At 39.4% G+C, this 15,187-nt stretch overlaps 1 protein-coding gene across 6 annotated transcripts in view; it reads right to left on the reverse strand.

The window, feature by feature from the left end:
• The window catches only part of Myo10A (Myosin 10A), a 230,012-nt gene that overhangs the window by 113,593 nt on the left and 101,232 nt on the right, over window positions 1-15,187 (reverse strand). For all 6 annotated transcript variants that reach the window (XM_071670627.1, XM_071670625.1, XM_071670624.1 and 3 more), the window contains 7 exons: window positions 13,361-13,509; window positions 12,903-13,041; window positions 12,278-12,432; window positions 10,999-11,203; window positions 10,242-10,441; window positions 9,136-9,289; window positions 7,819-7,984 (listed from right to left, as the gene is read on the reverse strand). In XM_071670627.1, coding sequence (XP_071526728.1) covers window positions 7,819-7,984; window positions 9,136-9,289; window positions 10,242-10,441; window positions 10,999-11,203; window positions 12,278-12,432; window positions 12,903-13,041; window positions 13,361-13,509 — 1,168 coding nt within the window. The remainder of the gene's footprint in view (window positions 1-7,818; window positions 7,985-9,135; window positions 9,290-10,241; window positions 10,442-10,998; window positions 11,204-12,277; window positions 12,433-12,902; window positions 13,042-13,360; window positions 13,510-15,187) is intronic.

A 15,187-nucleotide genomic window follows, 5' to 3' on the forward strand; every position in this document is an offset into this window, starting at 1 on the left:
AGCTGATTTTCTGTTTTACTCTACTGTGTAGCAATATAAAGAACTGCGAAAATTTTCACATTCCGAGCTTTTTTTTTTTTTTTAAATCAGATTCTGAAACATAAAACATTATCAACTGACTATTCTACATGTACTATCCAAACTTTATATAGTATATTGCCGTATCAATCGTAAATCTAGGACATCAGTCGAGCTCATAATAATGATAGAAAAACGATGTTTGAAACCCACCAGTTATACAAGCTTCTGGCCAACCGTATCCAGCTGCCACCATGTTATGGTAGGCCTTATCCTTAACGTTCTAATGCTTGCTCCATGCTCTTTATATTCCAAGTTTAATCACCTCAGCTTTTTGTACAAGTTCGTTCATCAGAATCAAATTAAACAATTAACGGTATGATTAATAAGAGAAATCACACACACACATACATACACACACACCTAAAACATACATATGCCGTAGAGAATCCCCTCCTTGCACTGTACAAATATAATAATCACACACACACACACACACACACACACACACACACCTGGCATAAGCTAAACAACGATTTATTGGATTCAGGAAGCCAATCGGCTGAAAATATACAGTTGAGGTATTACAGATATTATAGAAGTGGGAGGTCATGATTGTTACAAGTTAACTAATCATGGAAGACCTTAAGATCAGGGTGAGCTGGATATTTCCACACTTTGGGTATGCATATGGGTAAGGCACACCTACATTAACAACTGTAGATATGGTATATATAAACAAGGTTAAGAGACGTAGGGGCAACACGTGTAAAACTTTCTCCGTAATGCACATAGAGTAATCACTTGGTAATCACACACACGCACACACACACAAAACATATACACGCTTTCTCGAACTTGTCGGCAAGGAGTACCGTTAAAGCACTTTATATTTTCATCATTAAAACCGTCTTTATTTTCATCAAAACTGTCTTCAAGCACACGTCGTATGAATGACACAGGGTGGAAAATTTTTCAGCAGCTCAATTCTCACGAGAAAAGGTCCACCTGAGCGTAACAAGCATAGTGCTAGAATGAAATGAAATGAGTTAATGGGAAAAGAAAGTCTTCGATCTGCTCACATTCGAAGGTAGAAGGGATATCGGGAGATAAACTGGAGCATAGAAGGATATCGGTAAAAAGAGTAATCACTCGCAATTTTCCCACATGGAGAATGAAAACTAATATATTCCAAAACCAGATAATGACAGGAAACACATATTCATGCTATTGTGGGTGCGATTACTCATCACTGACCAGATGTCTATACCCACCATAACCAATATGTCGAAGGAACACCAATTTCAGATGACAGGAGGCCGAGTACACACCACCAGACCCCACTTGGCTCGGTGAGGTCCACACAGGCTTACAAAAGACCATGACATAGCAGCTGTACCAGTTAACCTCCAGCCTCACTACTGATGAATGAAAGCCACCGCCCACCTTCAGCAGTCACCGCTTCCACAACTGAACGACACCTTTGACAGACTATCTGGCGAGCGGTGGACACTTCTCCCTAGTCATTGCTAACTCGTGAACCCGCCGCTAGAGGCCACCAGTTACAGTCAGCCGCCATACTGTTTTACATCAATCCATAGATTTTTTTTTTTTTTTTATTGCCAATAATCAGTAGACAAGGGTTCAATCTTACGGTCCAGTCACCAATGGTGATATTCATATTCATAATCAGCTACGAAAAGAGAACTGTTCACTTCATACCCGAACCCTAAATGGGGATATCGGTACAGTTTATATTCCGCAAACAGAAACTGTACGGCATCTGCATTTACTACCTTAACATCAGAAACGGCATGATGTCCATCAGGTACAACCGACCCCAAAGAAAATACCCACTGGCGAATTTCAGTCAACCATCACAGGGAAACAACAATGTCTTCAAGAATCCAGCCAACATCAACATGCCAAAGAAGGGTGTGTTTACATCCAAATGAAAAAAATGACTATTGTTTACCGAGGGGAAACAGCATTAGTTCTAAGTGACGTGTTGATGCCCTGATATTAAAGTGATAAAAGTTAATATCTACCCACCAGGAGGCTGCAGTGGAGTGTTTACAACCATTCATCAATAAAATGTTCTTCCATCCAGTTATCAGAAAGCAGTATTGATGTTAACATCCAACCATGAAAAGGCAGCAGTGACATGCATGTAGTTACATTTTTTATGACAATCCTCTTCGCTGACTGGAGATGACCCAGTCGGGTTTATTACATTCTTGTGAGTAACAGGTTTTTCTGACAGTTATACAGAAAACTTCAGATTCACCCATGCTGCCTTGTCTCGATTCCTTTGTCACTTTGTCTACAAATTCTTTCTCAGTTTCCTTACGACTCTCGCTTCTCCACTATGCATCTCTTCTGCCGTCCCTCCTCAAGTATTACGTTAAGGTTTTACTATGCCAACACTAACTCATTCCTAGCGTGTTAACTGCAAGTCACGGATTTCGGCACAAGAACTCTGATCATGTAACGCGAACATGCATTAATACATGTTCGGTGGAGTAAGGAAGTGGAGCTATGGAACTTTAGGACACTTAACTTTCTACGAAAAAATCAAATATTTCTAACTTGGGTTTTAGTTATTCATTCTTTCTTTGGTGATACCTGTTGACAAATTAGTTACATTCACATGAAGATTTAAATATGTGCTTCTAGTCTAAACTGTCATTAGCAATACAAAAATAACTACATACAACGGGAAGGTGATATTTATAGAAATTCCAGCACACTCTAGCAGCACAGCGCGACAAAAACAGCCTCTACACCCATTATTTTCATGCACGCTCATGAAAACCCTCTACGTGTGTGTACAAGATATCCCAAACTTACATTCTAAGAAAACCACAAAATACATGCACACCTATCTGAATGCATACACACAAGAATGTATATACATGATCATCACATGTACACACCGCATGCACACATATGAATATGTACACACAAAAATGTACATACTCGATCATACAATGTACACAAGACTATCAGGAGTAGTGTGCACATGTAAGATCTGGCACATCCCCACACGAAGCTAGTCATATAATCCGCTGTATTGTCCGCGCTTGGATGGTCCCAGCGACGCGTCGCTCACGCTGGTGATTGACATTTTCTCCAATGCTGCCCTTCAGTTATTCTCTTCTGTCCTTTTCCTCCTCTTTCATGTGAACTCTTAGTTCAATCTCTTCCTTCCTGTCTCACACACACACACACACACACACACATATATATATATATATATATATATATATATATATATATATATATATATATATATATATATATATATATATATATATATATATATATATATATATATATATCATACAAACCTCCAACAGCCAGGATCGAACTTTGTTATACTTTGTCGCTGTCTCCCGCTTTAACGAGGTAGGGCAAGGAAACAGACGAAAGAAATGGCCCAGCTCACCCACACACACATATATGTACATACACGTCCACACACGCACATATATGCATACCTATACATTTCAACGTATACATATATATACATACACAGACATATACAAATATACACATGTACATAATTCATACTTGCTGCCTTTATTCATTCCCGTCGCCACCCCGTCACACATGAAATGACACCCCCTTCCCCCGCGCGCGTGAGGTAGCGCTAGGAAAAGACAACAAAGGCCACATTCATTCACATTCAATCTCTAGCTGTCATGTGTAATGCACCGAAACCACAGCTCTCTTTCCACATCCAGGCCCCACTAAACTTCCCATGGTTTACCCCAGACGCTTCACATGCCCTGGTTCAATCCATTGACAGCACGTCGACTCCGGTATATCCACATCATTCCAAATAAATAAATAAATTTATATACATATATATATATATATATATATATATATATATATTTTTTTTTTTTTTTTTTTTTTTATACTTTGTCGCTGTCTCCCGCGTTTGCGAGGTAGCGCAAGGAAACAGACGAAAGAAATGGCCCAACCCCCCCCCCCCATACACATGTACATACACACGTCCACACACGCAAATATACATACCTACACAGCTTTCCATGGTTTACCCCAGACGCTTCACATGCCTTGCTTCAATCCACTGACAGCACGTCAACCCCTGTATACCACACGACTCCAATTCACTCTATTTCTTGCCCTCCTTTCACCCTCCTGCATGTTCAGGCCCCGATCACACAAAATCTTTTTCACTCCATCTTTCCACCTCCAATTTGGTCTCCCTCTTCTCCTCGTTCCCTCCACCTCCGACACATATATCCTCTTGGTCAATCTCTCCTCACTCATTCTCTCCATGTGCCCAAACCATTTCAAAACACCCTCTTCTGCTCTCTCAACCATTCGCCATTTCCCGCGTTAAGAACAGAGGACTGAGCTTTTGAGGGAAATCCTCACTTGGCCCCCTTCTCTGTTCCTTCTGGAAAATTAAAAACTCGAGGGGAGGATTTCCAGTCCCCCGCTCCCTCCCCTTTTAGTCGCCTTCTACGACACGCAGGGAATACGTGGGAAGTATTCTTTCTCCCCTATCCCCAGGGATAATATATATATATATATATATATATATATATATATATATATATATATAAAACATCCCTGAGGATGGGGAAGAAAGAATACTGCCCACGTATTCCCTGCAAGTCATGGAGGGAGACTAAGAGGGGCTGGACCATAGCCATTTACAACTCAAGTTTACGTTATGGATTAAAACACCTTAAACCCGAGTTCAGAAACACAACAAACTGGAATTTGAGTTCCAGGCTTCTAGTCTCGGCCAATGACTCTAAGAAAGTAAAGCAAAAACAAGCTCACATAGATTACTGCACAACCTTCTACCCGAACAAGTCTTTCGTCGTTCGGTACAGACACTCAGACGGACTGAGTAGTCAAACAGCAAACCTGGCAATCCTACACGGAAGAGGATCCGTATGGATGTACGGCGATTGGCTTTTTCCCTCTCTCCACGGCCGTCATGCACTTTTCCTTCCAATACTATAACAGTATAGCGTAACCTACTTCCGAACCCGGTGGAGTATACCACAGGCAAGGGCGAACCAGCCTTGAGAACGCCAGCTGTACATCATGCACCGCACCGTCCCGTCTCGTCCCTCATGCCACCTAACACGACAATGACTAGCGCTCAAAAGATATATATATATATATTTTTTTTTTTTTTTTTTTTTTTTTTTTTTACTTTGTCGCTGTCTCCCGCGTTTGCGAGGTAGCGCAAGGAAACAGACGAAAGAAATGGCCCAACCCCCCCCATACACATGTACATACACACGTCCACACACGCAATATACATACCTACACAGCTTTCCATGGTTTACCCCAGACGCTTCACATGCCTTGATTCAATCCACTGACAGCACGTCAACCCCTGTATACCACATCGCTCCAATTCACTCTATTCCTTGCCCTCCTTTCACCCTCCTGCATGTTCAGGCCCCGATCACACAAAATCCTTTTCACTCCATCTTTCCACCTCCAATTTGGTCTCCCTCTTCTCCTCGTTCCCTCCACCTCCGACACATATATCCTCTTGGTCAATCTTTCCTCACTCATTCTCTCCATGTGCCCAAACCACTTCAAAACACCCTCTTCTGCTCTCTCAACCACGCTCTTTTTATTTCCACACATCCCTCTTACCCTTACGTTACTTACACGATCAAACCACCTCACACCACACATTGTCCTCAAACATCTCATTTCCAGCACATCCATCCTCCTGCACACAACTCTATCCATAGCCCACGCCTCGCAACCATACAACATTGTTGGAACCACTATTCCTTCAAACATACCCATTTTTGCTTTCCGGGATAATGTTCTCGACTTCCACACATTTTTCAAGGCTCCCAAAATTTTCGCCCCCTCCCCCACCCTATGATCCACTTCCGCTTCCATGGTTCCATCCGCTGACAGATCCACTCCCAGATATCTAAAACACTTCACTTCCTCCAGCCTCTCACCATTCAGACTCACCTCCCAATTGACTTGACCCTCAACCCTACTGTACCTAATAACCTTGCTCTTATATATATATATATATATATATATATATATATATATATATATATATATATATATATATATATATATATGTATTCTTTTCTACCAGTGTTGTGGGGAGCGTGGAAATAATGATCAAGAAATATGAGGTCTGATGGCTTAGCATATGAAGTTTTAAAAAAAATTTTTAATTATATATATATATTATATATATATATATATATATATATATATATATATATATATATATATATATATATATATAAACTACGAGCTTTTATATGTGGACGTGAAGAGAACAAAAATGAGGATCGTGATAACTTCTTTTTCATTCAGGGGTTATTAGAGCGGAAAGGTAATGTATTGTGTTTTCAAACAGAATGGACATCTGAGTAACCAGATATCCATTCAGTGACAAGCATCGCTCATGAGAAAATCCCTGGTTGAAACTGTGATCAATATGACAATAGAAAAGGAGAATCTCAACAATGACTCTTCTACCATATGTGCAGTAGTGTAGAATTACCAGTCAATATGGACAAAATGAAAAGTTTAATAAAGTATTAAATCTTTAGCATGGCCATCAATTGATTACCCACAGCATACTCCCATGTGAGCATTTGATTTTATTCTTCAAACATAATGGCAAAGGATACTTCCGTACCATGTTTTTCTTACGGGAGAGGAGGCAATGAAAATCATGGGTAAAAACTCACCATGATAAAGAAAATTAATTACGTATCCTAAATCGTCGTGTAGTCTGCACAGAAAAAAGTTATGTAGCACCCTATATCAATAATTTGATTAATACAAGAGCCAGCATTAATCACATATTTTCTAAATAATCTATATTAATTATCTGATCTCTGTAGTAACTAATATCCTTTTTAATATAGCATTGCACAGCAAAAAAAATCTTCAATGCAATATCCTACAGCGTATGAAGTCTACATCAATATTTACTTTAGTAGCTTGCATCAATACTACAGTCAACACAGTTCCCCACATCAAGTATCTTTGCAAGATATCTACATCAATATACTGGTTTGTGCAGTAGCCAACATAAGTATTCTGCACCGTATCTTCCAAATCCTGGACACTGAATGAGCCTCTAAAACCAAAAACCGTTGAAGGAGTTTCCTCCTTATTCCAAGATGGTGATCCAGCTTCTTAATTGGCCACCCAAGCAGTACAGTGTTAAATGCATTCTGACAGTCCATACATAAACAATCCACCCAGCCTTCCCTTTGTCCAACACAGAGCTCACTTTTCACAGTCTGAGGGGTCTGCTACAGATGACCACCTAAAATCGTGTTGTCTCTCACTTAGGTAATTTCTCAGTAGAAAGTATTCTTTTTGCTTTCTATTCATCTTTTCCAAAACATTAAAGACCACACCAGTCTGTAGTTAAGTGCCCGTTCCTGGTCTCCGGGTTTTGTTGAGAGGAAATTATTGATAATTCAAGAGTGATGGGAGGATGGAGGTTGGATTCATATTTGTCAGAGGTTAAGGGGATGATAGGGGATTTCTGTGGTGATGCAGATAATCTGTTTTGAGTCGACCAATGTTCTAACTGTGTGATGTAAAGTTTATGGTTGCTGTTGCTTGTGTAGTGTCAGGATGCTGTTATGCGACTGTGAGATCATATGAACATGAGAGGACTGACTGGGAGAGTCATGTTGGAAAAAACTGAGGAGGGTTGGGGAAAGAACTAATATGTGAAGTTCATTCTGCAGTATATTCAAGGGGATTTTACCAGGTTTGTCTGACACATACCATTGACTTTGGAGAGAATAAAAGCAAGCTCTGCAGGTATTTCAAGGTGGTTCACCCCAGCCACTGACCGCTGTACCCTCTCTTGCTCTGCCTTGGTTTGCTGTGCCTCTCTCTCTGCCCGCTGTTTAGCCAACTCTTCTGCCTTCTTCCGTCTCTCCATTTCCTCCTGTAGGTTGTTTGAGAAGTGGGCTTTAGCTATCAGTAATGGGAGAGAATGTAGAGGGAGGTCTTAGCTACTGGTGATAAGGAGAAAATGATGTCTGGTCTTGGTGCGTCACAGCCGATGATGATAAAACGAGGGATGGTGGGGAACACTGTGGGTCTCTACTGTTTTATAGGAGGGGATGATAGTTAAGAAATTGATCTTACAAAAGGGAAAGGCAGTGGTCTCACTGGGTCTTTGATCTAGGTGATGTGAGAGAAAGTGGAGGAATAGGTCTTCCTGGGTCCTAGTTATTGGTAATGAGGATGTTTGTGGTTTTAGTAGATCTTAACCTCTGATGGTGTAAGAGAGGTACATAATGGTATGTATTGCTTGTAATATTAATAATAATGGCTATCTTTTGAGCTTTCACTACTGGTGATATTGAGAAGGATAGTGGAGGTTTTAGTGGGTTTCTGCTACACATGAGGTCAAGGACAATAGTGTAAGCCTTGTTGGCTCAACAGAGGTAATTAAGGTGAAGATGTGCGTGATCTTACTGGGTCTTAAGAGACAATTCGGGAGGATATGTGTGGCGTTAGAGGGTTTTTGGGTATTAGCTGATAGTAATACAGAAGGCGTGTGTGGTCTTAAAGGGGCTTAGATGTGGGTATACAGAAGGTGTGCATTCTCTTAAAGGGTTTTGGATGTAGGTAATGTGAGGGAAGATGTCAGATATCTTCATAAATAAATGTTAGCTGCTGGTGATATGACAGTGAATGGTTAAACTTTTAAAGTGATTGACGTACAGGCCATAAGCTAAGGTCAAATTTCCCAATCTTGTTGACTCTTGTGTGCTATAGTTAAATTTTCCAATAAATGAAGCTACTGGCCCATGAGCGCTGAGACTGAACTCTAACTAATGACTTTCCTGGTCTTTGAAAGCTAAGACTTTATTTTCCAGTTAATGAACCTGCTTGTCCTTGAGAGTTATGATTGAACTTTTTGAGATGTTTTCTTTCTGGCCCATGATTGATAAGGTTAAATCTTCTAACCCATGAACTTATTGAACCTTAAATGGTGGGCTTAAATCTTCCAACCAATGAAAAACATGGCCTTTGAGTTCTAACTTGTAACTTTCTAGCCTATGGCTCTCCTTGCTCTTGAATGCTAACCTTAAGCCTGATAAAAAGTGTACGTGTCCTCCTTCCCCTGGCCAATGCCTGAACCTTGACAACAGCCTGGCGCAAGTTGCGGTACCGTCGGCGAGCCAGCCACATCCGCACCAGTGATTGCACCAGCACTGCACTCCGCTGCAACGATCGGTACCTGCACAACATAAAACATTTCATGATAAAACTCTAAGGGAAGCTTCACTCTTTTCAACCTATATTAATAAAGAAGTTCTCATATCAAACAGATAATAATGAAAAATGCTGAGAACCTAATCTTTAAAAAATGCAATAAGTAAAGTGAGCAACATACAGTAAGTGTATAATCCTGAGTTAGAATCTCTCTTCTTCTGTATGTGGGTAAAAGAAAGTCCTCCTTTTTATATACATTTAAATTCAAAGTATAGCATGAGATCCTGTATATTTATCTAGGTTAAAAATAGCTCATCAATCAATCTTTCAAAAAATCTCTGAAGCAACCTCACACCTCATCCCAAAACATACATTTCAACTACTAATGTACTATACTGTATTTCTCTTTGTAAAAGAAATATCCATAACATCTTAAGTTATGAAGTAATGTGCAAAACATACATCACTTTTAAAGATATGCCATGCAAATTGTGGCTTACACACATTAAAGTGAATCATGAATGGCCAAGTTTAATGGCTACCTACCTCACTGTTCACCCAAAACTTGGTAAAAATGCTGACTTATTCCTAGAGATAGCCTTACAACCATACTTACACTTCTGTGTTTCCTTCTTTCTCAGCCTTCCTAATCATCATTTAAACGATGAACTAAATACTCTGCAATACCAGTGAGTGACACTGCAAGCAGCTATGAATCAAAACAGGAAATTTTTATAATGGGTACAGAATGAGAAAGTCCATGAAATTTTAAAAGTAATGAACTAAACTTAATCTATCCAAGAAAATCTTTACTGTTCTGTTTACCTCAACAAAATTTATACCTACTGTTTGCTGAAACTTTCATTACTTGTACTTTTGTCCTTTTTTTGATAAATTTTCCTGCAACAAGATTTCTAAGAACATGTCCTCAATTACAGAAATTCCCATCTTTAGTCATGATGGATAGCATGACTTACTTTCTGCGGGTGAGATAGCCTCGGACATGCCGCTGCAGAGTTATAACAGAGTGGGAGAGTCTCTTATAGCGCTCCTCCTCCAGTGTCTGCTCTAGTGCCTCCCTCAGGAAGATTTTGGTGGTTCCCAGCTGGAAGGAGCCACGGGTACCTCGTGATACACAGTCCAGCACCACCCGGCAGATCTCTTTGGCTGGTGCACCCTGGAGAGATGATACAAAACAACTGTTGTTGTGGCCATTACATATATATTTTTATTGCTGTAGTGTTACTATATTGCCTTAAAGTAAGTTCTATCTAATGTCATAAGCTAAATTTAATTCTGTTTCTTTAACTTACCTATGTTACTTTAACCTTCTAAGAAACATATGAACCCAACAACTACAGATATATCATGCATTCCAAACAGATACCTCATGCATTCCATGTATAAGTGTCTAAATTCAGATGTCTATGAGATACTAAATTTAAGGAGGGAGACAACATGATACAGTATTCAAATTCCTCATACCACGCATGCTAACAGTAAAATATCTCTTTCAAATGATCCACTTTGTAGAAACCTTTGTAGTTTTAATCCAATCTAAAATTTTTTTCAGAGTATAAATAGATATGACTTAAAACTGGAAAATAATATTGATTGACACATTCCCTAACAAAAATTCTTACATGTCAATTTTTTTGGCACTCATCCTGCTCATCAATATGATAGTAACCTTTGTTAAATTCCTAAAAGGGTAAAATGCAAAGGATGACTTACCCTGGGGACCTGTCCAGGGACCAGACATCGGTATCTCTCAGAGAAGTGGCTGAAGCGCATGCGTACTGGGAAGCCTTGCTGCCGGATCTTTATGGTCTCCAACATGCCAGAGTAGCGAAGCTGTTCTAGTACGCATGGCATATCCAGTTTGAGGGGTGCCTTTTCATTATTAGGCTTGATACATCGCACAAACCATGGGTTGCACCTGAGAAAGTGATGGGAAGGCATGCTGGTCAGCTGAGATGGGATAATATTTTGGGGTTATGTGAGGGAGGGGTAGAGGGTAGTTGGTGGTCATCTGAAGCAGGGTGGGAGGACTGAGGGTTGAAAGATGAGAGAGGGATAAAAGGTTGCTGATGGTCTAGTGAAGGAGGTTATCAACTGAAGTAGATAGGAATGAACAGCATTTGGTTATCAGCTAATGAGTGGCAAGTGAATGATAGATGAAGAGATCTATACAAGGAAGAAGGGAAAATAGCTAATGGTCAGTTGAGGATGGGAGGGAGGGTAGTTGCCATTTAGCTTATGGTAAAGGGAGAGAGAGCACCTGACAACCACTTCAGAAATGAAAAGCAGGGAAACGGTTAGATGAGGGAGCAAGGGAATTGTAGTTAGTCACTAACTAAAGGAAGAAGAGAAGAGAGTTGGTGGTTGGCTGAGGGAAAAAGAAAATGTGGCTGGTGACCGGCAAGGGGATAAAAAACGGTTGTTGGTCATCAGCTAAGGAAAGGAGAGATGGTAGTTATACATGAAAAAGCACAAAATGTGTTCAGGATTAGGAGAAAGCTAGTATTGGATGACATGCAGACATTCAGTGATGAGGTGATTGTATGTGTTTCGGATCATGATTAAGGTGTCTAAGGAAATCATACTCCAGAAAAATATCTATATTTTACAATCAGATAAAGATATTTCAGGATATGATACATTTCAAGATAATGTCAATACATTACAGGGAAAGACTAAGACATCTTGATATAATCAACATACTCTGTGATAAGGGTATGTCAAAGAAATACATTCTGAAAACATTTCAGGAGTCAATAAAAAAAAGTTCCAAGAAAAGAGACATCCCAAAATGCAATGCCATTTCACACGAAGATGTATCAGTACATTTTTCTACATAAGATAAATATATTCCAAGGCACAAGCTGCATAGTTTCTATGGCAGGATATGTATATTCCAGAACAGGATATTGATATTTCAATACATAACTGTAATATTGCTGTACTATAATGCCAGCCAACAAACTGGTACCAGAGGAAATGAAAGACTCACTTGGCCATGCCATCTATGAGGTGAGTAAGGGAGTCATTGAAGCGGGCAGATACCGTAGGTGTCCTAGGTTTCATGGTGACAAAGCGACCATTGGCCTTTGTTAATGTTTTGTTTTCAGAGCCAAGTCGCACATCAAGGAACATCTCAGACAGCAACTACATAAACAAAAAATTAATTTATCATGAGAATAAGCTATATGGGTGGTGAAACTATCCCAGCAAAAATAATGCACAAGAAAAAACTAGAAAAAACAAAACACAATAATAATGTTTACATGAAAAAATGCTTTTGGTAATAAAATGCCAATGGCACCAGCAGAGGGTACATACATACTGGCCTACACTAGAGGCAAAAATATTTACAAAGCTTAGACATACTTATCCTGATCTAAGCAAACTTATAATATCTTTACACATCTCATACAAACAGAACACAGTCTGTGTATAGCTCCTGTGTATACAAGACAGTCTTGACTAGTATGAGTTCTTGCATAAAAAGTTTGCACCTATACAGTATAAGATGACTTTCAATGAGGATGAGAACCTAAGTAAACCTGCTGAGTTCAGACATATACAGAATCATATAGAGTAACAAACTCTCGGAAGTTAGACAAACGTGGACTTACATGTAACTTAGAAGAGATGAGAAGCTCAACAACATCATTCCTGAGCGTGTCCCTGTTCTTGTCAAGGAATCCTTCCACATTATACCAGACTTGCCCTGCATAGTGCTTTATGCCGAACTCCATGGAAGACATCCTTGGCCTGCAAAATATGAGAGGAATATAGAGGGAAGGATGAACAAGAGGAAGGGTAAAAAGGAAAACTTAGCGATATGATGCAGAGATGAGATAAAGCAGAAAGGACAAAGGGGAGGATGGAAAAACCTTTGTCTTAGAAGTGGCATGTGTTCAAAAAACAAGATTTTTCCACTTCAACATCTCTGAAATTTTTCTGACAAGATGAAAGTATTACAGAATTTCTATGAACCTATAATTCAACAACTATATTGCCATCTATAAATCCCAAAGACCAACATGGATTTTGAAACTTTATGCTGGGTGTGGTGGGAGGTGTTTCTCACCTGGAGTACAACTCATTGAGTGCATGGTTGTAGTGGCACTTCTCCAGAAATGAGTGGTCAGTGGCTTTTGGGAAGTTACTCTCATCATCCAGCAAATGAAGGATCCCTACAGGCTTGCGGGCCACCAGATCTATTACTGGAAGGTTATCCTGAAATGGAAGAAAGGATCATTTGTACCAGTGGTATGAAAAGAGAAACAAATGCACAATCAGCAATATTTGAGGCAAGAGGTTGGAGCAGACTCACCAGCATTACAGACAGGGCAGGAGTATTAAGAGATGGTAATGTCAGACTGAAAGTAATATATTGATATGTTGGTGGATTAATAGTTAATGGTAAAGAGCTGGAATTCAAGTACCATATAAGGGAAAGAGAACCTGATGTTGTAAAGTCACAGAAACAAAGCATAATAATGAGAAAAAATTTCAACTGCTCTGCCTAGAAGGGTGCATGATGGTAAGGAAGAAAAGAGAATGTAAAGAAGGGAGAGAATGGCCCTCTTGATAACAAAGAGCTAGGAGTTTCAAGAAATAATGAACTTTGTCCCCTCACTTAGGTAGTCTCTCCCTTGCAAGTTCAGTAGTCATCCATTAGCTTTCAGATTACTTTTTCCAGTGATTTATAGATCACACTCATTAAAAAAATTGATTGGTAGTTCAGTGTAATTCCCCAATTTCCCAGTGAAAAACAGGCACAACTTTTGTTCTCTTCCACTCACTTGCTCCTAAACCATCTTCTAGCAATTATCTCAACAACTGCACACCTGAGTATATATGGGGACACTTCATCAGTCCATATACTCTTTAAGGATAAAGATCTTTCAACAGCTACTTATGTCTTTTCTAACAATTTCAATGTTTTCTAAGACCTTCTCTACATTTCATCATGTTAGTGCTCAGAAAAAAATCCTCCACTGTGAATACACTATGTAATTTGTCGATAAGCCCTAGATATTCTATCATTAACTTCAACAACATCTCCCTCTGAAGATTTGCTGTTCTTTGATTGGCAATTTACTTCTGATAAATCTATGGAAAGCTCTGAATTCTTATTTGCCTTTTATAGCCTTCTTTTTTCTTATTTACTTATTTCTTGTGCTTTCAAATGCTGGCTAGTTGCTGCTGCATCCACCTCTTCTCCATATCCCTTTGTTCTACAGCTTTTCGAGCTTTTTTATCAAACAGTATATCTTCCTTTTCTGTCCCTCTCTTTCTCCTCCATGCCAATGGAACTCATTCACTAACTCCCTCATTACATGTTTCACAAATCCTTATTAACTATATTTCATATTTGGGTTGAATTCTATTTCATTGATTATGTTCCCACAAAAATTGTTTAGCTCTTTAACATTATCACAAAGGTGTTAGCAGGGTCTGCCTGCAATTGTTAACATTAAAGGTGATAAAGTACCTTCAACAAAATTGTATCATCATCAGCAAATGGAAAGGAATACAATGGTGTCAAGAATCCTCTTGCCCCAGAGGAGCCTCCCTTACTCATGTCGAGTGCAACCCTGAAGTTGTAGAAGCCTCATATAAGCATTCCTAGGGTTACATAATATAATAATAATTATCACAATTGTATCTCCTCTTTAAGTTTGGTTTTCTCTTCTTTTTTTCCTCACTAAGTATCAGTCTTGAGTCTTCTTAGGCTTGCAATCAAGTCTATGTTTAAAAAAATATATCTATTTCTAAGCTTGACAATAAGGGGTGAGTACACGTCAGCAAGGAGACCAGTATGTGTCTCCAATCAAAGCCAGCTGATCACTGCCTCTCCCACTTCTCAGCACTAGCCCCTTACCAGGAGTGGAGTAAGGGTTTGAAATTT

Source organism: Panulirus ornatus, chromosome 15 (assembly GCF_036320965.1).
Source record: "Panulirus ornatus isolate Po-2019 chromosome 15, ASM3632096v1, whole genome shotgun sequence".
Classification (NCBI taxonomy): Eukaryota; Metazoa; Arthropoda; class Malacostraca; order Decapoda; family Palinuridae; genus Panulirus; species Panulirus ornatus.